Below are 27312 nucleotides of genomic sequence, written 5' to 3'. Positions count from 1 at the left end.
TCATAAAGCACTAATAATAGGAAGGGATGAAAGCAAGAAAATAAAAGCATATAGCCAGATAAGCCTGTAATTTATTTAATATTAAACTTAATTTTGTAGGTCCTAAGAAATATTTTACATTATTCTATGAATATTTTATAAGATGCTGTTTAAGATTTGTTAAGAACCTTAAAATGTATTACTACAAGTTACTTATGTAATTCATTATCCATAGCTTCAATTGACAAAACAAGGAAAGAAAATAGTTATTTTCAACAGCTTTTCTTCTTAACACCCTCCAGTTCCCCATCCTGACATCAACCACTCTCATATATGAAAGGCTTGGTCAAGAGAAAACAAACAATTCCTATTGAACCCAAAAAGCCCTGAAGAATGACGAGAACTGCAAACATTTCAGCATGAGGGAACTTATGCCTGACAGAGATATTCTAGGTGGACTTTGTACATTAGGAAGAATTTATAAGACAAACTTTGGGCTTTTGAGCTTGCAACTATATATTCCTACTACTTTAAGATCTACCTGTTTTCTTTAAAATGTGAAGATGTTATACCTGTTGATTCACATTCATGGAATTCACCCAAGTGTTTGCAAGGATGCTAATAAGAATTTATTGACTGACCAAGGGCTTCTACAGAAACATAGGTCCACCTACATATTGCAGCCTTGACTAGGAAGCTATGTAGGTAATGAATGAAAAAATGACTTTTAAACTGAGGACAGGCCCTGCACCTTAAAGAGATGCTAAAATTCAGGGTAAACCTGTAATTTTAGTGGTTTGAAGAACCAGAAGACAGAGGCAATCACAGGCAACCTGTGGGATAATATCAAAGAAATTAAACATAAGTATAATCAGTTTCAGAAGGACAGGAGAGAGAGAATGGGGTTGGAAAAATATTTAAAGAATTGTGGTCTCAAATTCTCCAAGTGAAAGTGAAAGTGTTACCTTCTCAGTCCCTTCGACTCTTTGAGACCCATGGACTGTAATCCTCCAGGCTCCTCTGTTCATGGAATTCTCCAGGCAAGAATACTAGAATGGGTAGCCATTCTCTTCTCCAGGGGATCTTCCCAACCCAGAGATTGAACCTGGGTCATCTGCATGGCAGGCAGATTCTTTAGCATCTGAGCCACTGAATCACTGGTTTTTCCTTAAATTTACATATTTGGGAAATTTAAATCAAAGTTAATAAGTAAATTTAAAGGAAATCAACACTGAATATTCATTGGAAAGACTGATGCTGAAGCTGAAGCTCCAATACTTTGGCCACCTGATGCCAGGAGCCATCTCATTGGAAAAGACTCTGATGCTGGGAAAGACTGAAGGCAGGAGGAGCAGGGGATGACAGAGGATAAGATGGTTGGATGGCATCACCAACTGAATGGACATGAGTTTGGGCAAACTCCAGGAGATGGTGAAGGACAGGGAAGCCTGGCGTGCTGCAGTCCATGGGGTCGCAGAGTCAGACACTGAACAACAATAACATATTCAGGAAGATCTATGAATCTCAATCTGGGCAAATACAGAGAAAAAAATCGCATCTTGGCACATTATAGTAAAACTGCTGAAAACCAAAAATAGAGTGAAAATCTTGAAAACAGTCAGAGGACAAAGTGATACATTTTACATAGAACAGCAATTTGAAATAATCACTGCTTCTTATGGAAAACAATGGAGGCCAGAAGACAGTGGAATGATATCTTTAAAGTGTTAAAACAGAAGAAAAATTGCATCTAGAATTCCATATTTTGTGAACACAGATGTCAAGAATTAAGGTTAATTAAAGCTATTCTAAGATACAAGAAACTAAGAAAATTTGTTGCTAGCAGTCAGCAGATCTGCATCACAAGGAATGGTGAAGGAAGTTCTTTGGGTGAAAGAAATGATAACAGTTAGAAACTCATATCATCAGGAAGAGATGAAAAACATCATGAATAGTAAATATGTGAGTAAATTATAGTACATGAGGAAGATCTCAGCTGTCCAAAGAGATGCAAAGAAGAATTGGCAGAGTGCAAGTATACTGGTGACCATAATGATATAACCTGGTATTTACAACAAAGTACATAAATATTGGGAAGATCCCCTGGAGAAGGGAAAGGCTACCCACTCCAGTATTCTGGCCTAGAGAATTTCATGGACAGTCCATGGGGTCACTCAAAGAGTCGGACATGACTGAATGACTTTCACTTTCACATAAATGTTACAACACTGTTTAGGACTCCTTCCTCCCCACTACACCCACTGCTTCCACAATTAAAATTAAAATGCAATTTGATTTATACTTACAATCATTGGTGCCCCAGGATTTTGAGATATAATTGTTGTGATCACTAATATGTCGTTTCTAAGCTGACGATCATAATGACTAACGCCTCTTATAAACAGATTTTTAAATACTTCCTTCAAAGCCCTAAAAAATAAAATCATATCTTTAAAGCCATATTTCTATGGAAATACTCAAGTATTTTCCACCAAAATCTCCCTTTTTTATTCATTTCAAAATATTTCTAATCTTTTCTCTTTCCAAATCTACCTGTAATTCACTGAGGGAGCAAATAAGAATCTCTCAATCGAGTCTATACATGGTGGTCAAAGTGACTTTTCTAAAATAAAGATTCAGTTACATCATTCTTCTTTCTAAAATTACTTAAAGGCTTTTTCCTTTGTTCTCAGGATAAAGTCCTACCTCTTTACCACGGCTTATCAGGCCTTCCATGCTATGATCCCTGCTAACATTGTTAGCTTCATCTTTCATTATTCTACCCTGTATTTTCTCTCTCACTATATTGAATTTCTTTAAATTTTTCAATTTTGCTAAATTCTGCTTTCCCTTCTCTTCCTCTGTCTAGGATGCTCTCTACATGCAAAACTCTTGTGTTGCTAACTCACATTTAGCATTCAGATACCAGATTAGGGTTTGTTATGAAGTGTTCATTAACTCTCCAAGTACGGGTTAGGTTCCCTGTACAATGGACATTTGTCACTTTATCTTCTAGGACCTGCTTGCTCTTCTTATGATAACAGTATCCTTATTTTTATTTAGGCAGTCACTCTTTCCCCACTTTTGTTTCTTGTGATGCTGCCTTTAACTAAAAGGAAGCTCGTTAAAGCATTCCTTCTTTCTGTCACTAGTAATTCACTCTGGAATGGGCATATGGTCAGCACCAGGTTAGCAGGAACTCAGAAAATTTTTCTTTGAGCTTTTGGAATAGGAAGTCTTCTCTTCTGCTTGGTTTGGGGTTGTAATGATGTGATTCTAGACTTCTTAGGTCTAACCATATGGATCTTGAGACTTAAGCCAACACAGTGGAAAACAGTGAAGAGAGATGAAGAGGGTTCAAGTCCTGATATTTGCTGAGCCTTGAATACAGCTGCACATGAAATCAGTTTTATCCTTGACTCCGTAGTTACATGAACTCATAAATTTCCTATTTGGTTTAAATCAGTTGAGTTAGGGGTTCAGTCACTTGCAAACAAAAATGTACTGATCTACCCTCTTCTGGAGAACATGAGGGACCTTGCAATAATTCTCTTTCATAACGTTTAGTATGCTCTTTTAGTTGCCTATTTACTTGTCTGTCTCTCTTAACGTAATACAAGTGCCATGAAAGCCATGGCAGTATAGAGACCATCTCTATACTGTTTCCAGTTGTACTTCCACAGTCTAGTACTGAACTTGGCACAGAGCAGACAGTAATTATTTGATAAATAAATGAATAAGTCTCACTTATTTTATTGCTAATGCTTACTGCAATATCTGGAAGAGAGTAAATACTCAAAAATAGGTTTACTAAATGAACAAATGAAAAAGTCCTTTTAAATATCTAATTTTACTTTATATATACTCAAGGACACAATTTACTTTTGTTAACAAGCTACTTTAAATGTCTTCCACATAGAAAGAAAAGACTTGTTATTATGCAAATACATTTATACCATGGTACAAAAAAAAGTCCTGAAACATAGCTATCACATGAATCAAAAACCTAATTGAACACAAATTTAAACAAAGAGTTTAGTTATGTCACCAGCTATCATTTTTTTTTTAATTTTATTTTATTTTTAAACTTAACATAACTGTATTAGATTTGCCAAATATCAAAATGAATCATTTTAAGGCTAAAAACATTCCTATCTAACCCCATATACTTACAGCAAACATTTCAAGTTACTAAGCTGTTGTATGATTTCTTCTTTTGAAGATTTTTCCAGTAGGTTCCAAAGTATTTCAGATGAACGAAATAAAAGTTGTCCAGAGGGATCTGGGTCATTAAGGTGAGCACAGATTCCACTGGCTGCTTGTGCTTTCACCATTAAAGTACAATTAACTTCTGAAAATAAATTCTAAAATTGTTTTATAGACTCGACATTATTAGATAAAAACAAAAATAGTTGAGAATGAAGTGTTCAGTTATGTACATAATATACAAACCAGAAGTTGAGAGATGTTGCAGAGCTTTAAGTACCCAAAGTTTCTCAACAAGTTGATTTTCAAGCAACTCCAACGACTGGATCATTGTTTTTGCCAGTCCTCCAACTTCAGCCATTTTAATCTTATATGAGGAACTAGCCTGCTGGTAACCTAACAACAATTAGTGAATAATATGTGCAATTATTTCACATAGAAATCATCTACATTAAACAAACAAATGAGTAATTTATCACTAAACAGCAACAACAACAACAAAAATTTTTAAAAAGTATATGGCAAAGGGTCGGACACAACTGAGCAACTGAACTGAACTGATATGGCATTTTAAAATGGTATAGCATGGGGCAGGCAAATTTACTCTATAATAGGCCAGGTAATAAGTATCTTAGGTTTTGTAGCCTATAAGATTTCTCTTTCAAATATTCAACACTGCTACCATAGCACGAAAGCAGGTATAAACTGTATAAAAATAAGTGGGCATGGCTGTGTTCCAATAAAAGTTTATTTACAGAGGGCTGGTTTTGGCTCAGGATCCATAGTTTGCTGATCCCTAGTGTAGAATCTGAAATAGGACCACAGTTTTAGAGACATATCTTAAATGCTAAAATGAACATTATTTCTTGTCTCTAGATATACTTTTCCATAAATGAAAATGGCATGATTACAAATACTAAATGTATTCATATTCAAATCAATTCACGACTTTAGTGCTTTCAAGGAACCACAATTATGCAATTTGGTGATGTAATTTGGCAATGAAAATATAATGCTATTCTGATAAATGCTAGTGAAATGTAATGGTATTTTAAGGAAGTATGATTCTTGATGATAATAGCTCCCATGAGCAACACCACCACCTCTCCTTTGACACAACTGCACAGGTGGTTGCCCCACAATCTCTCAACTCAAGAGAGATTAAATACACAGCAGAGGGTACCTGCTTACTTGAGATGCAGCTATTTTCTCTCGTAGTGATATACTATCTACCTCCCTGATTTCTTGACTTTTGAGACCAACTAGATTCTTTGCCATGGTTCTGAGACGTCTGTTATTTCATCTTTATGCATTTGATCTTTAGCCCTGGACATGGCCCTGTCCTTTGCTATGATGGGTTCTCTATGGTATGCCCTAGCTACTCACTTTAGGTATATAAAAAGTATAAACAGGAAACCAAAAGTTGCATAATTTCATCATTCAGAGATAACAACCTTAACATTCTGGTATATTTTTAATGTATCATATAATTTTACCAATACACTGTATGTAGAATTTTATATTCACTTGTAGCCGCTAAACATTTTATTGTAGGCCTTTTCTCATTCTATAAAATATTTTCCCAAATCATGGTTTTATTTGCATAATAGCCTGGTTGCATGCCTGTACTTTATGCTTACTATATCTTTATATATTTAGTTTACATTTATATAGAAGGATATTGTAGTATCAAGGCTCATGAACCTGATTCCTGTCCCCAGGGATATGTCTCATACAATTGCCCTACTGATGACTTTTCAGCTGTGGTCCCAGATATCCAGCTATGCCATCACTTGGAACCAACTGTGTGACAGCCACTGAGAGCACTGCCTAAGGTTTCCAATACTCAGAGCCTGGTTAAATTGAGATCAGCCTTACTTCTCTGCACTTTAACTCCTCTGTCTTATCTTATACATGATTTGTTTCCCTTTTTTTTTCTATCTTAAAAAGACAGTGTATATATTGCCTAGGTTAACCTTATGCTTGTACTCTTAATTCCATCCTCTCATGCTTTGGGAATTTCTTCCTCTCATTTTCCACATACTAGCTTCTTGTTCCTCTGCCTATAGGGGAAAAAGAAGTTTTCCCCTATCCAAAAAATTATGAACAAAACCAAATATCTTCTTTGATTTTGCTACCAGTTGAGTTGTTCTCCATCTTCCTTCTTTTTCTTCTCCATCTGATCTTGATATGTAAGTCTGTATTCACTGCCTCTATTCTCATAATCCTCTCATTCTTTTGTCTTGTATCTGTCCTATTTATGGCAATAGTTCCACCAAAGATTACTAGAGTTTTCCAGATATCACATCAATTGGTACTTTGACTCTTCAATTACAGAAACCTCTACAGTATTTGACATTAGGACTACTACTTCCTTCATCAAATATTTTATTCACTGGCATACAAGACATGACGATATTTTGCTTTTCATCCTCCACATTGAACCCTCTGTCACTGCCAATTTCTTTGGGTCGTTTTTTTCCCCCTGGATCTCAGTATGGGCCCTCTCCATGCTGTTATTCTTGGTTCTTTCCCATGTATGTTTTTTATCTCCTGGAAAAACTCAAGCATCCAGATGGTTTCAATTTTCATCTCTATTTGGGTGAATTCCAAATCTGTATTTCCAATAGTATTCAGTGTCTACTATCTATCAAACATTTCCTCCTGTTTATCTCATTGATAGTTCAAATCTGAGAGCTAATAATCTCTCTACTCACTTCCCATTTTCCCCTATTCTAAGTAATCTTTTTTTTTCTACCCGAGTCTTATTTTCACCTATCTTAAGGAAAAGAGAACTTTAAAATCTATTTTATATCTTCTCTCCTTTCCTAAACTGATTATAAATTATGGAAACTATGAAGGTAGGAAATATATCCTAAAGTAACATTATATCCTCCATATTGCAAGTGCCCCCTATCTTGATACTACCCATTTCAGTGTGACTCATTTTATCCTTATATATTAAGATCCCTTAGCTGTAACATGCAGAATTCTTTTTCCAGAAGTGGTGGAGAATGTTATTAGCTTTGGGGATCTAGCATTATAAATGTTAGCAAATAATATTATCAACAGTATTAAATTACATTAATAGTAATAATTATAATTAAACTAGTTTGGGTTTAACCTTAAAAATTCTGTTTTTAACATCAGAATATCTAAAGTTGAGAAAAACATAATTTTTTTGTTTAAAATGACTTAAGAGCTTGAGACTGCCAAAAAAGACTGTTTTTGTGTGTTGCATCTATGATCCCCACTCTGTCTTTACAAGTTCAAAGAGAAATGACAATGTTCTGTTTTATAAAGACACAAGTTATTACTGAAACAGTATTGAAAACTTTACCTGTAATATGCTTTTTTGGTGGTTCTGCATGATAAAAGTCAATGATACACTTACAAATTTGGATCCTCAATTCAGAATTTTGTATTTTCATTAAGTCACCTGTCAGAAAGATGAATGAATGCTATTTAATAACAATGACATATGTTTATTTACAGTTTTAAGGATAAAGTGTTAGTAACATGATTATTAAAATATCATCATCAGAGATTCAAACTGGTTCATGTAATTTTAAATACATACACACACACAAAAAAAACATCCTATCTATCCTTGTACCACCTGGCCAACAATCAACTCAGCCTTTCCTTCCCAAGAAGAAAAGAATGGTAATTAGCAGCTAGAACAAGATTGCCTAAGATTAAATCCTGCTTGACCACTTCAGTTCAGTTCAGTTCAGTCGCTCAGTCGTGTCCAACTCTTTTCGACCCCATGAATCACAGCATGCCAGGCCTCCCTGTCCATCACCAACTCCCGGAGTTCACCCAAACTCATGTCCATTGAGTTGGTGATGCCATCCAGCCATCTCATCCTCTGTCGTCCCCTTCTCCTCCTGCCCCCAATCCCTCCCAGCATCAGAGTCTTTTCCAATGAATCAACTCTTCGCATGAGGTGGCCAAAGTACTGGAGTTTCAGCTTTAGCATCAGTCCTTCCAAAGAACACCCAGGACTGATCTCCTTTAGGATGGACTGGTTGGATCTCCTTGCAGTCCAAGGGACTCTCAAGAGTCTTCTTCAACACCAAAGTTCAAAAGCATCAGTTCTTCGGCACTCAGCTTTCTTCACAGTCCAACTCTCACATCCATACATGGCCACTGGAAAAACCACAGCCTTGACTAGATGGACCTTTGTTGGCAAAGTAATGTCTCTGCTATATGCTATCTAGGTTGGCCATAACTTTCCTTCCAAGGAGTAAGCGTCTCTTAATTTCATGGCTGCAGTCACCATCTGCAGTGATTTTGGAGCCCAAAAAAATAAAGTCTGACACTGTTTCCACTGTTTCCCCATTTATTTGCCATGAAGTGACTGGACCAGATGCCATGATCTTCGTTTTCTGAATGTTGAGCTTTAAACAAATTTTTCACTCTCCTCTTTCATCAAAAGGCTTTTTAGTTCCTCTTCACTTTCTGCCATCCTACTACTTGTATAAACTTGTTTCTCAGTTTTCTCATCCATAAATTGGTATAGAAATAGTTACTACTTTAAAGATTGCTGTGAGAATTAAATGAGTTAGCCTGATAAAAGGGCTGAGAATTTTCCTCCCTAGCTAGACAGTCAGTAATCTATTGCCTCTAATAATGTATCCTTTGCTTAGAAAAGTTCCAGGTGAGCTCTGCCCCCTCAGTTTAGTGACAGACTGGAAGATAGTGTTTCTAGGCAGTCTTTGTCCTGCTGGTAGTAATTTTATGTTCAAGTTATTGTGGCAGGGATGGAGGATAGGGAAGATTCCTTTTCAGTCATATCTAAAAAACTTCTGAATTGGCTTCAGCCTATACTTCAAACTGGATTGCATTTGCTCTGGTGAAGTCCTCCAAGTATGATCCCTAAGAGAATCTGAAAATGATCAGTGGGATTCTGAAAATGATTCATGCCTTCCGGGCACCTGCAGAACAACTGCAGTCAGGAGTATCAGCTTCAGGATGGAAAAAGATCTGCTTGGATTCTCTGAGGAAAAGAGATAATTAGATGTCCCTTGAAGATCTGTGTTTTGCCTTAGGTCCTGCATAATGTTTATCTCTGAGGGTAGTCAGTGAGTGGGTAAGCAAGTGGACAGGAGGAGGGAGCATGAAGGAGACAGCCTAGCTTTAGGAGAATCTATATGCAAAAACTAACACTGGAGGAAAAAAAAAGACAGGCTCGAGATTATTCTCTTAATTTTTTGGGACTCTCCTTTGTGGTTGAAAACTATGTTTTGAAACAAATTAGGCAATAGGAACAACTAAACTTTTCCAACAAAACTACCCAAACAAAGTTTATGGGAAATGTTAAGGTTTCTTGTTTGTTTCACTATCATTTTAGTTCCTGTAAGTTCAGATCATCTTTCATGGTTTCCTGTTTTACAATCTCAGGGCAGAGTACCAACTTTTTCCTTCGTGTTTCCAGAATCCTGCTGTTAAGTGGAAAAATATCTATTATTTAGGAGAAAAAGTAATATAATTCACTTTTATAAATAGCACAAGTAGAAACTGGAAATTATTAGTTAAAATGAATATCCTTTTTTCAAAACCCTGTATTACAATTATTTTAGTTTCAACTCATGTTTCCAGCAACTAATAAAGGACAGAACAGCAGTACTTATCATAAGTTATCAGTGAAAGGAGTTCATTTTTTAGCTAAGAGTTCATATTGCCCTCAAATGAGGCAATAACATGCTCTGTGGGCAGGCATTCAACAAACAGCAGACTGACACAGTAAGAAAGGGCTATGTATTTATTATACAAATGCATATTTAAAAGTAATAAGGGCAACAGAGATTTTTTAAAATGTTATCAACCAAACCAAATCTACACATTTTAATCTGTTAATACTATCATATTCTCTTCCGGGTTGGCTTCTCACTGTAAATTTCTATTGATGATAGAGATTCACAGAATTAAAGTTTCCCATTAGTTTCCAACCTGCCTGTTCCTTAAGGTCATCTTATCTAACTCCCCATGTTTATTCTAATATCCTTCTTCACCCACTGTAGGCCACAATAATTCCTCCCAAAGTATCTACAGATGAAGACTATGAAACTTTATTTAGACATAAAAGTGTTAGTGTCTATGTTAAAAATTTTAAATGATACTAGTACTTTACTAGTTTCTGTCATCTTTAAATATGGAACATAATGTTAGGAACATAAATATTCAGTAAATACTTATTTTTAATTTGTATTTCTTTTATTTCTACTATACAAACAAAAACTAAATTAATAAGCATAAATTTAATTTAGGATTTATTTTGGGAACATGATGTCATGTCTCAGGGGCTGACTCAAGGAGCCATAGTGTTTGATCTCATTTCTATTATTTTCTTTCTCTAGAAAATTGAGCTATAAGCCAAATATAAACACCTGCCTGTGATTTTTTTATATTTTTGTATACAAAACACAGGCATCTTTATGTATATTAAAGTTCCCAATATTTCAGCATTTTATGATTTTAAATTATTTAATAAATAATTGGGCCCTCAATCAATTCCAGCAATCAATTAGATTCAAACAGTTATTAGAGTTCAAAGATGAAAACATTTCTGTGATTACTGAGAGGAACATGTACTTCTGATTTACACACACAAAAAAATGTTAAACATTTCAACAAACTAAATACATAACATCAAGACATATAAGCACAAAGAAGTATCTGCCAGTCCTTATAATTAAGGAACAAAAAATCCTATTGGTATCATGAAACACCTGAGTGGAAGATAATACAAAAAATATCACCAAGCACACTATGATTAATCTCCAACCAGAAAACAAGAAAAGAGAAGGATTATTCTTAGTGAAACTTAGTGAAAGAGATATTTCCTTCTTGTCAGTGGTCCAATCATCTTAACTCACCCAAAAGTCCAATTGAATTAGCAGTATCTTCAGCATATGTTATTTCATCTGATGCTTTCTTTTTCAAAAATGGCAAGCTTCAATAAGAATGAAGAATATATGAGTTATGTTTAATGAAGTCCTTCACTGAAGCATCATTTGCAAAATAGAGGAAAATTTCTCTTCTAAAGATTAAAATGAGGATAAATATCCTGTTTCTTTAGTCCTAGAGAATTAACTACCAAAAAAAAAATGTGTTTTTCTAACCAGCTGACCAAAATAAAATACAACAAAATAAAATTGGTTTATAAAAATGAAGAGAGATGGACACAAAAGGCAAGAGTTAAGAAAGCCATCTTTCAATACTACATAAATACAAAACTTAAGAATCCTCTTTCCTCTCTGAGGGTAATAATACTATACCCGTACTTCTATCAAAATTAGGAGTACACTAGAAAAGCTGATACAAATCACAGGTCTAGTTTTACTTAAAGCTTCAAGGCTGTTTAGGGGGTTTTTTCCTGAAATTTTGAAACTCCAGTTTATATATCAATGGTCTATTTGTTCTTAAGGGTTGGTGACTTTTTCCTTATTAATTGGATTAGTTACCATCCACAAAATAACGAATATACTTTTTGAGACACTAAAGAATTCAATTTAACAAATATTAATATTAGAATCATATTTCACAACCAATATAACCAAAGTTATTTGAAAATAATTTTATCCACAAATCAGAAAAGATAGGGCATTTGAACCTACGTTATTAGTTTGTCAGAGGAGAGATAAAAGTCACTTCCTAAATAAAAAATATCGACTATTTCAGCACTTCAGGAGTTCAAAATTTGAACTTTACATGCTATTTAAAGATATTTAATATATCTTATATGTATATAGTATTTTTAAATCATATTTTTTGAGAAAAATTAACCAAGTGGTTGAAAAACAGCACTGGGAACTATCACATATGGAGATACATATATATATATATAGGCCAATTAGAATTAAAAGATATTTCAAGGTTAAACTATGAAAAGGAAAATTTTATAAATGTCATCAAGGTTCATTTTTAGTATTTCTAGGTGTCATTTCTAGAATTTTTCATTTGAAGTAATTTATTACTCGACACCCAGCTCATTGTTGAATCTCTAAAGTGAAAAACTCTAAAATGATTCTTCTTGTCATATTTTTTCCTTTTGTTACCAAAGAAAACAACCTAAAGGATAAAGCATCACAAGAGTTTCCCACCAAAAAGGTTATGAAAAAAGTAAGCATTATGCTTCTGGTGCACTGAGAAAAATGAATTACTTAGAGGCCAAAACAGAAGGGCTTGATTTTACTTTTTAAATTTTCAATGTTTTTATATCCCCAAAATGACCTGAAAAGGGAATCAAGTGAGGGTATGGTATGGAAAAATGCATGATAAAAGGAGAAATTAGGAAATTTTTAAAAAAGAATGTGGACAATTATGAACTATGAAGGTAAGTGAAGAGTGCATTTCTAAAGATTTCTCATATTATGCAATGAAACATTCAGTTACAGCTTTCCTAGAGAACCAATTCTTGGTGGAGTGCTCAAGGAACAGTGATATGGAAAGTAATGCTTGTGAACAAGATTGCATGGCCTCAAAATCTGAAACTATTTTACATAATATTATCTCACATCAATATAAAAATAATTTCCAATTCGTATATTACAGTTCCTTGACAGCATCAGAGCAATAATTTATTTATTTATTTTCCATGGTCTCTATTAAAAAGGCATGGTAAGGACTTTCAATAAAGTATTTTCAATCATTTGTTCAGATATCAAAAAACTTAAATGAACTTAGTAAGAAAATTGGAAATATTATTGCTACTAAATCTAAAAGTGAGAGATACACTTACTATGTATAAATACTATTATTTATAATTAAAAGAAACTCACTTTTTAAAGCTAAATTGGTAGAAAGGTTTAGAAGGTTCAATTGTCAAAAAGTTTATCTCTTTTTAAAGAAATTTCCTCTATTGTATTATATTGAAAACTGGGAATATGTATTTTAATATACATCTTGATTAGCAACTATATGGCTGTTCCCCCAAATGGTTGCTGAAACAATAGTACAGAGGATGGAATATATAAATTTTATAATTCTGATCTCTAATATATATTTTGAAAAATAATCCCCCAAATAATTTGGTGATAAATCCTTCTTTATTCAAATTTGGAAGATCAAATAAAACATTTTGACTCTCATATCTTTGAGAGTCAAATATTTTAAAGAGATAGAAAAAACTAGACAGAAATCAGTATTATCCATAAATTTTCTCAAGGATTCTCTAAAAATACTATAACTTCTCATTTACATCTCACATTTCTCATTCACTTGAGGTAACTTATTATGAGAAAACACTTTAATATACTTGCAGTTTAAGTTCTTGTGGCCAGCAATCTCAGACTACAGTAAAATGGACTACCTTTGAGATATCAGCTGCTGGAATCAAGTGATCAAGTGAAGCTTCCTGAGTTCTATATTGCTTTGCTACACCATAAAGCATAATGTCTTTGTGAGATAAAACATAAAATACTGCATGCGTGCTAATATAAAATAAAGTTTAAAAACTTACCCACATAATTTTATGATATTATATGCAGGTTCTATAAAATGGGGCTGTGTTTTAATTTTTTCTGCACACAGATTCAGAATTTTAAATATCTGTGCTAAATCCCTTAAGGGCTTTAATATTGTTAGTTAAGAAATAAAATTAAGATTTTTATTAACATATTCTTTACAGTATTTCTATCAAGAAAGTCTATAGAACTCCATCTATTTCATTAAACATGGTTGACCCTACTTTAATTACACTAATTTTGAAGTGTAAAGAGAAAAACAGAACCAGTTTTTTAAAGGAATATTATTTAATTGTCTCAGTAACCTCTTATTCAAAATATTTTTTCTCTTCTCACCACATCTTTAGAATCTGATTACCAACTACTACATCACATACTCAGTTGAGCAATAACTTATTATTGGCAATGAGTAATAACACTTTGAAAAAAAATAACTTAATGGCTCAATTATATCCTTCATCTCCACCCAAACATAAAACATACATTGCTCAGGAATAACCAAACCAAACCTACCTTACTTTCCTGCATTATTTTATTAACATTATTCAGTTGCCTTTCTTGTTTTTAAGGTTTATATTGGTTGAAATTTTATTTAAGACTAGTTTATGAAAGCAAAATGTACCCTTCTAGACCTTCAGGTAAAAGCAACTTTTATTTTATCTGTTTAAAAAACCCAATTGATACATAAACAAATTTCACTTTTTTTTTTTTTTTTAAATAGTTAAGGGGATGTGGAAACTGTGACTTGTACTTCTTGACTGAATCTGATCACTTCTAGTCTCTTCTCAGAGAAGCTCTCTAGGAGCTTCTCGGAAAAAGACAGGGGAGCTGGATGTATTAGAAATACAAACTTCCATTAACTTCCTAGGGAAATGACTAAGCTACCTGTCTAACCTATCCTTGCTCTATGTTTTATAAAGTCTAAAGTCAGATTACTAAAGACATTCAGAAACAGAGCCATTTGCCACCAGCTCTCTGGCCTGAAGAAGAAAAAATAATGGAGGTGTCGAGTTACCAGGTTAAGACAGGAAAAGAAATCACGTGCTAGTAGACTTTCTTGGCTACCAGTAAACAGTGCTTGATATCCACAAGCCCTCAGTAGCTGACTGACCAAACAAATGCATATAAAACAAGGCTAAAATAAGGTGAGAAAAGAGTTAGAGAAAATTATAAGGCACATTTCTCTAAATGGGAGGCTTAAGATGTTTTGAAATATTAAGCTAAATTAGAGACTGGTATTTTCTTTAAACCTGGTTGGACCACTATTAAAGTTTATTTAGATCAATACCACTGTAATTGTGGTTGTGGACCATGCCAGTTTGGGAACTGTATGTTACCAGTCTATGGAAAAATAACTATAGAAAGTGAGTTTCCTGTGACAATTCTATTGTATTTTACAATAGCATGTATATGCAAAGATTAAAAAAAACAACAACCCCCCGGCAGCAAACTGGTTCTGAATCACACATAGTTTTGAAACACACTAGTCTCTATATATTCATGGGGGTATATTCATTGGGAATAACACATTTATAGAATGTTTTGAAGATTATCAAGCAATGCTGGTGTGTTATCTAGTCTTCCTTGTGACCTCATGAGGAGCTGTTATCCCTATTTCATAAGGGTGAAAAAATTAAAAAGTTTATCAACAGTGCAAATACTCAAGTAAATTGGTAGAAACAAGACTTTGACTTGTCCCTCCTAACTACATCTATTGTCTCTCTGAGTCTATAGAAACTGACACTACACAGTTAATGTTGCATTATACTGTTTCTTCCGCTTTATATTCTCTGGTAAAAATATAATTTTTTAAAAGACACAAAATGTTAGATATTTTCTGTGGTAAACAGAATAATGGCCTGTTCAATGATATCTCAGAGAAGGCAATGGCAACCCACTCCAGTACTCTTGCCTGGAAAATCCCATGGACGGAGGAGCCTGGTGGGCTGCAGTCCATGGGGTCGCTAAGAGTCGGACACGACTGAGCAAGAGTCGGACACGACTGACCATCTTCACTTTCACTTTTCACTTTCATGCATTGGAGAAGGAAATGGCAACCCACTCCAGTGTTCTTGCCTGGAGAATCCCAGGGACGGGGGAGCCTGGTGGGCTGCCGTCTATGGGGTCGCACAGAGTCGGACACGACTGAAGTGACTTAGCAGCAGCAGCAGCAGCAGCAGCAACAATGTTATCTACATCCTAACCCCTAGAACTTGTGAATGTTACCTTTCTTACTATATGGCAAAGGGAATTTTCTGATGTGATTAAAAGCCTTGAGATGGGAAAGTTTTCCATGATTATCCAGGTAGGCCAAATACAATCACAGGGTCCTTATAAGGAAAGGAGAGGCAGGAGAGGGTCAGAGAAGTGATGACAAAAGTAGAGGTGAGAGGGGTGGTCCTTTGCTACCTCTAGGGAAGGGCCCAGGAAGCCAAGGAATGCTGGCTGCTTATAGAAGCTGGCAAAGGCAAGGAACGGCGTCTCCCCTTGAGCCTTCAGAAGGAGCCAGCCCTGCCAACACCTCTCCTTGAGCCCAGTGAGACTTCCAGACTATAAAACAAAAAATTTATGTGGTTTTAAGGCACTGAGTCTGTGGTAATTTGTTATAGCAGCAATGGGAAACTAACATGTTTCCTAATAAAAATTCTCCCATTTTTAGGATAAAGGAAACAAACATACACATACAAGTAAAGGATACAAATCCATTTTGATAACACTGCACCAATTTCTTGACAGATTTAAGTTGTCTTTCTTCCAAATCATCCTGAAACAAATTATCTATTTAGTTGTTTTGTGTTATTCTGTTGAGATTTTTAAAATTTTCCCTTAATGTAAGAAGAAAGTAGACACATTATCAGGTAATTCTTAAATTACTTTATTATAATGTAAGCATTATAAAATGCTCCCTAAAATAGTGAAGGTAAAAATAAACTATATATTCGAATAGGAAATTACAAATCAAAACTAGATTAATATAAAAGCAGTAACTGTTTCCAGAAATATTAATAATACTTGAAGTATGTTGAGCATTTTTCTATGCCAAATACCATTTAGGCAATATATATAGATATCATTTCATTAATCTTCAAAATAACCTTATTAGGAGGGTATTTTTATTACCCTTCTTTTTCGGAACAGGAAACTCAGCTGAAACACTAATTTCTCCAAATCATACAGCTAATAACTGGTGATGTATTAAGTCAGTTTTGACCATCTGACTCCAGAAGTTGTATTTTTAACCTAAAATACACCGAATATAATGGCTCAAACTAAACATCTTCAGTCAATTTAAACAAAACATACACACACACACACACACACATATTTTGGCTACCCTTAATTAACAAGCTATTAGGAGCTCTATGTAGTTGGGTTTCCTTTTTTAAAAACTGTAGACATATTCACAATTAAAAATAACTTTCACAACAATCAGAGCCAACAAAAGAAATTATTCTTATAAAAGGCATTATTTTTATTGTGTTTTTTCTTCTTTCTATGTAAAAGTATAGAAACTAAAAAATGTTAAGACAATGACTAAATTTTTGCACCTGTTAATCACAGGACATTGTTTTTATACCATGATCAGCCCACTTCCCACATACTCAAAGCATGCAATCTTTATCCTGTAATAATTTTCTAGTGTATACTGACTTTTTAGGCATTCAGTCAATTCTTGAATAACATCAGCAGAGTGTCCTATAAACATGTATGTACATGCATTTATTATCCTTTCTGCCAAAGCCTAAACTCTCAGTTTTGAGTCTTGTATCTTTATTTCCATTACATTCTGTATGCGAGTTCTCTCAAAATAAATTACTTATGACTGTGTATGAGTATCTACATATCCTAATTTCATATCAGAAAATTTTTAAGTACTATATCATGATACATGTTTCCTACCCTTGCGCCCACATCCTACTTGGTAATAAGCATGAACAAAGGCTACATGAGTCAAATCTACTCTTATGATTTCTGTTTATATTCATCTGTATAACATATGTATATATTATATTCATATATATGTACCTACCAGGTTAAATATATTCATACTAAATTTAAACAGAAGAGATATACTGTTTGAAATGTTGTCAATGAAAGGAGAAATGGGACTTATATTTAGGGGAGTACATATTACCTTTCAGGGTAATCACAGTTTCTAAGTGAAATGGAGAAATTTTCTCCCAAAGCTTACTTTACCAGTCTCTTCGAAGAGTTTGATGACACGATTTAGGTCCATAGACTTGAAGGCACCCTAAAAACACAATTCACAGTATTCTGTATCATGAGAATCAAGAAATCACATCAAACACATTATTTTTATATGGTATTATCTCTTAGCAACTTAAAAATACCTTATGACAAAAAGAGTGAGGGGAGAATGAAAAGCAGCTGAGACTTATAGGAGTAAATAAATTTTGGAGTTAAAAAAAAAAAACCCTCTTGAATTTTGGTATTATTTTAGAGTCTCAATGTCTTTAAATTTCAATAGTTCCAAAAGGCCCAAGAGAGCATCTGGAATAACAGCACTTCCATGCCTTGAGAAATAAAGTGATTTCATACGTATTATACATCTCATGGATACGCATTGTATACACTGAGTTTGCCTATGCAGATATACCTAAGACTAGCTTCTAAACTATAGGTAGGAGACCACCTTCCTGAACTAGGTATCCCTTCTCCCAGCAGTCTTAAATCACCCATATTAGAAAACAGGAACTGCCAAGTTCTACAGATTTTACATCTTAAAGATTTATTGAGCCCACTCCATCATTTAAAAAAATTTTTTTATTGGAATAGAGATGCTTTACAATGATGGCATTGTTTTGTTCCTTTTATGGCTGAGTGATATTCCATTGTATATATGTACCACATTTTCTTTATCCATTCATCTGTCAATGGACATTCAGGTTGCTTCCGTGTCCTGGCTGTTGTAAAGAGTGCTGCCATAAACATCAGGGTGCTGCATCCTTTCAAATTATGGGTTTCTCGGGATATATGCCTAGGAGTAGGATTTCTGGCTCATATGGTAGCCCTATTTTTAGTTTTTTAGGAAACCTCCATACTGTTCTCCATAGTGGCTGTACCAATTGACATTCCCACCAACAGTGTAAGAGGGTTTCTCTTTTCTCCAGCATTTATTGTTTATCGATTTTTTGATGACGGCCATTCTGACTGGTGTGCGATGATTACCTCCTTGTAGTTTTTGATTGGCATTTCTCTAATAATTACTGATGTTGAGCATCTTTGCATGTGTTTTTTTTGGCCATCTCTGGGAAATGTCTATTTAGATCTTCCACCCATGTTTTGATTGGGTTGTTTTTTGATATTGAGCTGCATGAGCTGTTTGTATATTTTGGAGATTAATTCCTTGTCAGTTGCTTTGTTTGCAAATATTTTCTCCCATTCTAAGGGTTGTCTTTTTGTTATGTTTATGGCTTCTTTTGCTGTGCAAAAGCTTTTAAGTTTAATGAGGTCCCATTTGTTTATTTTTATTTTCATTACTTTAGATGGTGGATCAAAAAAGCTCTTGTGATGTATGTCAAAGAGTGTTCTGCCTATGTTTTCCTCTATGAGTTTTATAGTAGTTGGCCCACTCCAGCTTAATGATTTATTCAGTTCTTATTTCTCACTCGGTTGTGAAGCTTTCCTGCTATTTGTTCTCCCTACCTCTAGTCTTGCACCCTTCAACACTGTCCTCTACCCTCTGGTCAGAACAATAAAACTCAAATCTGAACACAACATGTCTAAATCATTCAGTGACTCTACTAATGCCCTTCCCCCTCCTCTGTTTTCATTGTTGTTACGATCCTATCCGTCTCCTTGGTTAACCCTCACAGGTCCTTTGAGACACAGTTCATGTGTCACCTCCATTCTTATCATCAAAATGCATCTTATTATTTTTATATACTATTTTCTGTTTTATATATTTACTTATATTTTATTTTCTGTTTTTGCTTCCACATGTAAAAACATAATTTCATTAACTGCTAACACCATTTTATATTCTGATTTTTAAGTCTATAATACATACATTTCCATATTTCTACATAGTCATTATTTCATTGCCTCCTAGGTCTAGAATTTCCTTTCCTTTCACAATTACAAACTAATATGTTCTGATCTTAAGAAATGTCAAATACAATTTTCAGTTAAGTGTTCTAACTTTGTCTACAGAATAAGTCCCTGAGTTTACTCAATATGATTTTCTTTTTAAAAATTATCAAAAAAGATTTACTATATACTTATTTATCCTAGGTATTATGATTATCATTAACAGTGTTACATCTTACTATTAAATTGCTTAAATTATTAAATTTACTGTTAAAAATTTTTGATAAATAGAATTTTGCCTTTTAAGATTTGGAGTTTTAACAGTGCCATCTGCCACCACCTCAGTTGTCCTTTTTTCTCCCTGCGTTCTCAGAGAAATAAAAATGTACAGTGAATTTTTATTTTCTGAATTTCTGCAATATTGGTTTTGTGGGTTGGAAAAGATATTGAAATGAAATGTCAGTGCAGAATTTTCTTTTTAAAATCTGTATTATTATCAGAATTTTCCCCCCTAAATGACCAGGTATAACTTTTATAAGAAAGAAGAGTGGTAAAGATTAAGGCATAGATTTAACTTATATTATCTTAAATTTATATTATATTATCACTTCATGTTACTCGGAGTTTTATTTGCATAACAAATGTTATATTTTTAAGACTTCTCCCTTAGCCTTTTCTTCCATTTATAAATATTTATAAGTAGCTTCTACATTTCAGAAATGGTAGGTGTGGGGAACACATTTGCCCTGACTTCAAGCATCTATCAATCTGGCATGAGATATAGGTAATATAGGTAACATGCTACAAAATGGTTCATGAATGTTGAGAGGTGTGTTCCAGAACTATACAGAGAGGGACAGAATGGCATGGGGAGGAGGGATGGGAATCTGGGACAGCTTCTGAAAGAAGCAATCTGCAGGCAGAGTGAGACTGAATAGGATTTGTGAGATAAACTGAAGGTTTGAGAGATGGAGCAAAGGGAGTAGCATGTGTTAAGCCTGGAGACAAGAAAAACATGGCATTTAGAGGATTGGTGAGTCAAAAGGTAGGAGAGGATAGTGCAAGGGATAGAAGCTACAGATGCTGCTGATAAGGTAAGCAGAGGTCAAATCATGAATACTAATCTTAGTGATAATAACAATGATGGTACAGTTGTAAGCTCTTTAAATATTTACTAACTGAATTCTGTGAGGTAGATACTATTAACACCATTTTACAGGTGGCCTTGTATATACTATGATAAGGCTCATCAGAAGATATTGAATGGTTTGAGAGACTGGATATTAAAACAGGCAATGGCCGAATTTTACTTGGTAACAGAACTCTGTCCTCCAACCTCTGCAGCAAGCAACCTAGGGAGTCAAACCACAACCTCTGCAGCTGTTGGCTCAGAAAAGTCAGTATTTGGTCAATGATCATCACATTCCCTATTTTTTGACCCCATCTGCCACTCAGGGCCAATCAGAAAAAGCCAAGTATGCTTCCCAAATCAATCATTCAGTCAACAACAAGAGCAAAGCAGAAGCCTCCCTTTTATTCAGTGAAGCTTCCCTTGGAGTCTCTGCCAAATATAAGTAATGCTGGCTGACTCTCTTTCTACAGCAAGCTCTGCATAAACAGTCGGTGTTCATTCTCATTAGGGTGATCTTTGTTGATTTCCACAGGTTTTAACCAGAGGAATGTAACAATAAAGATAATTCTGTCTGCTGAATACAGACTGATCTGGAAAGATCTAGACTGGAGGTGGGAGACTAGTCTGTGACTTCAGGCATTGACTAAAGCAGTGGCCGCCAGGATACACAACAATGAGTGAAATGAAAAGCATCAAGGAGGCAGAATTAGCAGGTCCTAATAAGTTCTTTGATTTGGCAGGAAAGAGAAGGAAAAGGTAAGGATGACTGACTGGCTTGAGGAATGACATAAGCGGTAGCACTGTTTGTTGAAACAGGGACGCTGGAGGAAGAGGCTTGTGTTGAGTCTGGAGATGAGTTAAATTTGGGGCAGAGATTTCTAAATCACAGGCTTAAAGTAATAATTGGGAGACATTAGGTAAACAAGATCACACAAGCAGAATGTAGCAGCAAGAGAGAATTTAAAAATGTAAATATAAAAATAACTGCTGTTATTATCATCATAAGAGTTTATGGAAAATTATAAAAACATTTAACAAAATCTTTTAAGATCAAAAGCTCATTTAATTAACTGCTTTGAAGAAAATTATACCTCCACTTACTTCAAGTCATAGGATGAACTTATTTTCCCACTTTACCAATGAACATTTCAAAGGGGAAAAATTCCTGCTCATTTGATACCTAGTTACAGGGAAAGAACTAACATTTATTATGGTCCATTTATGTCTCTGCTACTTTATATTTTAATTAACATATCTCAAATCTACAATATGAAAGTAGAATCATTATCGTTGTTGTTGAAACTGAGATCTAACTTAGTAAGGTCACATAGTGACTGTACGGGCTAGCAGGGCTGTTTGATGCAGAAACACTGGTTCTTTGCACCTTAGTTCTCTGCCTGACACCTCAGTTGACCCAGAGATTACTTCTAGCAATTACTCCACAACAGGGATAGGCCACTTTAAGTACACAGTACATGGCAGAATTATAGATAGTGCCAGGATATGACATCAACCAACAAATTGTGTAAGCTCTCAGAGGCTCTCAGAAGGAAAACAAATTTGGGCAAGGAAGCTCAGCCATGGCACCCACTCAAGTCAACTGTTTACAATAATGTATTTAACCTACAAATATTATTGTATGCCTCTGCTGTGAAGATATTAAGAAGAGGTGGTAAGAATACACAGAAGAACTGTACAAAAAAGAGCTTCACAACCCAGATAATCACGATGGTGTGGTCACTCACCTAGAGCCAGACATCCTGGAATGTGAAGTCAAGTGGGCCTTACAAAGCATCACTATGAACAAAGTGATGCTTTGTTCATCAAATCCTGAAAGATGATGCTGTCAAAGTGCTGCAGTCAATATGCCAGCAAATTTGGAAAACTAAGCAGTGGCCACAGGACTGGAAAAGGTCAGTTTTCATTCCAATCCCAAAGAAAGGCAATGCCAAAGAATGCACAAACTACTGCACAATTGCACTCATCTCACACGCTAGTAAAGTAATGCTCAAAATTCTGTAAGCCAGGCTTCAGCAATACGTGAACTGTGAACTTCCAGATGTTCACGCTGGTTTTAGAAAAGGCAGAGGAACCAGAGATCAAATTGCCAACATTCGCTGGATCATGGAAAAAGCAAGAGAGTTCCAGAAAAACATCTATTTCTGCTTTATTGACTGTGCCAAAGCCTTTGACTGTGTGGATCACAAGAAACTGTGGAAAATTCTGAAAGAGATGGGAATACCAGACCACCTGATCTGCCTCTTGAGAAATTTGTATGCAGGTCAGGAAGCAACAGTTAGAACTGGACATGGAACAACAGACTGGTTCCAAATAGGAAAAGGAGTTTGTCAAGGCTGTATATTGTCACCCTGCTTATTTAACTTCTATGCAGAGTACATCATGAGAAACGCTGGATTGGAAGAAACACAAGCTGGAATCAAGATTGCCGGGAGAAATACCAATAACCTCAGATACGCAGTTGACACCACCCTTATGGCATAAAGTGAAGAGGAACTAAAAAGCTTCTTGATGAAAGTGAAAGTGGAGAGTGAAGAAGTTAGCTTAAAGCTCAACATTCAGAAAACTAAGATCATGGCATCTGGTCCCATCACTTCATGGCAGATAGATGGGGAAAAAGTAGAAACAGTGTCAGACTTTATTTTTTTGGGCTCCAAAATCACTGCAGATGGTGACTGCAGCCATGAAATTAAAAGACGCTTACTCCTTGGAAGGAAAGTTATGACCAACCTAGATAGCATATTCAAAAGCAGAGATATTACTTTGCCAACAAAGGTCCGTCTAGTCAAGGCTATGGTTTTTCCAGTGGCCATGTATGGATGTGAGAGTTGGACTGTGAAGAAAGCTGAGTGCCGAAGAACTGATGCTTTTGAACTATGGTGTTGGAGAAGACTCTTGAGAGTCCCTTGGACTGCAAGGAGATCCAACCAGTCCATCCTAAAGGAGATCAGTCCTGGGTGTTCACTGGAGGGACTGATGCTGAAGCTGAAACTCCAATATTTTGGCCACCTCATGTGAAGAGTTGACTCTTTGCAAAAGACCCTGATGCTGGGAAGGATTGGGGGCAGGAGGAGAAGGGGACGACAGAGGATGAGATGGCTGGATGGCATCACCGACTTGATGGACATGGGTTTGGGTAAACTCCAGGAGTTGGTGATGGACAGGGAGGCCTGGCGTGCTGCGATTCATGGGGTTGCAAAGAGTTGGACACGACTGAGCGACTGAATTGAACTGCTGTGTTAGATATTGTTCTAAGTGGTAAAGACATAGTATTGAATAAAACACACAAAATCTCTGTTTCCATAAGGAAGTGATATGGTTTGGGGGAGACAATAAGTTATACAGTGTACTGCAAGGTAATAATGCTCTGGAGAAATGGCAGTAAACAGTGCTAAGATGCTCAAGCAATTGTCGGCAAAGGAGGAGAGTGGGTAACATTTCACTACAGTCATGAAGGAGGTAAGGTAACAAGCCATGGATATCAAGGGGAAAACTTCCAGGCAGTGGGCACAGCAACTGCAAAGACCCTTAGGCAGGGTACACCTGGCATGGTTGAGGAGAAGCCAGGGAGCCAGTGTGGCTGGAACACAGAAGATTTTGTAAGCTACTTAAGAAGAATTAAATATATACTCTGAATTTAGAGTTGAGTGGGGAAGGACATGTAAGTATTAAGATATATGTCCTACAGTTAAGAAGCCCATACACTAATGCTGCTGCTGCTAAGTCACTTTAGTCGTGTCCAACTCTGTGCGACCCCATAGATGGCAGCCCACCAGGCTCCTCCATCCCTGGGATTCTCCAGGCAAGAACACTGGAGTGGGTTGCCATTTCCTTCTCCAATGCATGAAAGTGAAAAGTGAAAGTGAAGTCGCTCAGTCGTGTCCGACTCTTAGCGACCCCATGGACTGTAGCCCACCAGGCTCCTCCATCCATGGGATTTTCCAGGCAAGAGTACTGGAGTGGGGTGCCATTGCCTTCTCTGGCGCCATATGCTAATGGGAGAGACAAAACAAGACTAATGAAATAGTAACAAATATAAAACAAGAGATCATTAGGTAAGAAACTGTGTGATTCAGGCTTGGGACTATACCCATTTATGAGAAGAAGGTCTGTAAGTGTGAAAATGAATGGGAAGTGCTTCCTATTGGGGATACTTTATGGTGGAAAGGTAGGACCTGAAGATAGGGTAAGATTTAAATTCCAAAAACAGGGGAAGACATTCAGTCCACACATAGTTAATATCCCCTCCTGTGTACCAGGTGTTGTGGTGGTTGCTACTGGGGGATAATAGGGGACACTACAGAAAAAACAACAGAGAAGGTTTCTGCCCTCACAGAGGTAGCACTAAGCAGACTGCGTGGTAGAGATAAACTACAGGTTACGCATTAGGAAACCCTGCAAACAGGACAGAGAAGTAGACCTGACACACTGAGGATGGCAAAGACCTTACATGCATCTAGTTCAGAGGTTTCGAGGCCAAAAATCATTTGAGGGAGGTTTTTAAGAGTCCCAGGCTCCACACTGGGGATTATGATTGAGAAAATCTACAGTGCCCAGCTAAACTGCCTTCTTGAAGCAGTTATTAACAGGGTAGGAACTTTAATCAATACAAACTGATTTCTACCTGGAGAAGAATCCTAGGCTCTGTAAGAAGAGATAGTAATGAAAGAAAAGGAAAAAAAGAAAGGGAAAGGGAAGGGAGAAAATATACACATATATACACAGGTATGCTTGTTCTGCATTATTTGATATGTTGTGGACTATATTGGCAACGGTCTGTTAAAAGTATTTCCCCCTTTTTCTCCTTCTTAACCCATGGTTGCCTGCCTCCTATAACTTTGCACCCCACCCCCTTTTGTAATACCAAGTAAAGGAGGAATGAAAGCCATCAGATGCCAAATTCACCTACTTCTCAGTTTTGCCAGGTGCCTGGGAGAACAGTGGTAGCGTTGAGCCCCCTTGCAGCCTTGGGAGTGAAAGGACATCGGTTGCTCCTCAAAATTCTTCTCCCTGCCTGGACTGCACTACTTCCACAAAATTGATTAGGTAAATTCCCTCAACACCTGCTCTTCTTCATGCAAAAGTGTTGCTGCTCCATGAGTTAAATGTCTGTCTATCTTCAGAGGGTGCAACCCTATTCCCACCACAGGAGAGGTCCCCAGTCAACCAACCGCTCCTAAGGAACTCTCCAAGGCTCCAGGATGTGGACGCAGGAGACAGGGTTCCTGACGCAGCCTGAGCCTTGTGAGGCCTCAACAGGAATTCCCAGAGTGGCCCCACACCATCAGTGTGAGGAGGTAGTGCAGGATTCCTCTGTAGAATTCACATTAATATAGGGCTTGATCATGGCTCTCTGGGGAGGAGCAATGGAACCCTAGTATGAAACAAACAACTTGGAGTTTCTAAAGACCCCTGCTACAGATCCACAGGGTTCTGAAGTGAAATTTCTCAACAGAAATTAGAATTAGTTTTGTATGACAAAAAGTAACTAAAAACCAAAATATACGAGCACAATAAAATCAATTCTATTCAATTCCAATTCTCTCCAACGCCCTCCCAAACCAGATTCCAATCTCATATAAAAATGTTTAATTTCTAATTTTAATAGTATTTTCCTCCCCTCCAGATGCAGGTTTTGGTAGCAGCAAATTCAAACACGTGAGGATTTACCCCTGTATCAAGAACAGCACACGATAACAGGGTTCTACGTATAAAAGCCTAATGCAAATCAAATTTTCGCTAAGAATGTTTCCCTCCCTCTCAGGCCTTTCGTCGCCTCACACTTTTCGAAGCCAAGTCTCCAAACCTCGGCTACTCAATTTACTGGGACGCTCCGGGAGGACCCAGGAGGACCTCGAGACACAAGTCCCCAGACAGGTTGATTGACGACAACCAACTCCCCTCGCAGGCAGCGCAGTTCGAAGGATCAGCTTTGCGCTTGGAACCTCCGTCCCGTGGGCTGCCCTGGTTTCCACTCGGGCCCCCACTTCCGCTCTCGCTGCCCCCAGGCATCGTCCCCGGCCCCAGATTTCAACCCCCGCCCACTCCTTGACACCCTCCAAAGCACAGACACCTGGCCATACCTGCACTTCCTCATCCTCCGTCACCACTCCGACTATCGGGATTTGGCGAGGGCTGCTGAACTTGATCCTGCTGCTGGGCTCCGGGGCCTCGGCCGGCTCCGCGGCCTCCGCTCTGGACATGGCCGTGGCTGTGGAGCGAGGAATGGGTACGTCTCCTTCCTTCCTACACTGTGCCCGCAGCCGCGAGACAGAAAAAGGATCCGCTACCGAAAAGTGAAAGCCGCCTAAGAGCGGCTAGAGTCGCGAAAGGTCCCGGGGGTCCGCCCGTGGCCTCGGCTGCCGCGACGCCACTCGCATCCCGCCCCTGCGGCCCACCCGCACACCGTGCAGCTTTCAGGCTTGCAGGTTGCTAACAAGCTAAACCGTTGCTAGG

General features: G+C 36.7%; 1 protein-coding gene across 2 annotated transcripts in view; it reads right to left on the bottom strand.

Annotated features, from left to right (window-relative positions):
- The window catches only part of CFAP69 (cilia and flagella associated protein 69), a 59837-nt gene extending 32581 nt beyond the window's left edge, over window positions 1–27256 (bottom strand). For both annotated transcript variants that reach the window (XM_055590647.1, XM_055590649.1), the window contains exons 1-9: window positions 26940–27256; window positions 17848–17907; window positions 16354–16419; window positions 13652–13761; window positions 11067–11143; window positions 7526–7624; window positions 4432–4581; window positions 4153–4330; window positions 2286–2409 (exon numbers count right to left, since the gene is read on the bottom strand). In XM_055590647.1, coding sequence (XP_055446622.1) covers window positions 2286–2409; window positions 4153–4330; window positions 4432–4581; window positions 7526–7624; window positions 11067–11143; window positions 13652–13761; window positions 16354–16419; window positions 17848–17907; window positions 26940–27059 — 984 coding nt within the window. In that variant the 5' untranslated portion in view covers window positions 27060–27256. The remainder of the gene's footprint in view (window positions 1–2285; window positions 2410–4152; window positions 4331–4431; window positions 4582–7525; window positions 7625–11066; window positions 11144–13651; window positions 13762–16353; window positions 16420–17847; window positions 17908–26939) is intronic.
- Between the last annotated feature and the right edge of the window lie 56 nt (window positions 27257–27312).

Source organism: Bubalus kerabau, chromosome 8 (genome assembly GCF_029407905.1).
Source record: "Bubalus kerabau isolate K-KA32 ecotype Philippines breed swamp buffalo chromosome 8, PCC_UOA_SB_1v2, whole genome shotgun sequence".
Taxonomy (NCBI): domain Eukaryota; kingdom Metazoa; phylum Chordata; class Mammalia; order Artiodactyla; family Bovidae; genus Bubalus; species Bubalus kerabau.
The sequence above is the reverse complement of the archived record's forward strand: the minus strand, read 5'-3'. Positions and strand labels throughout refer to the sequence as shown.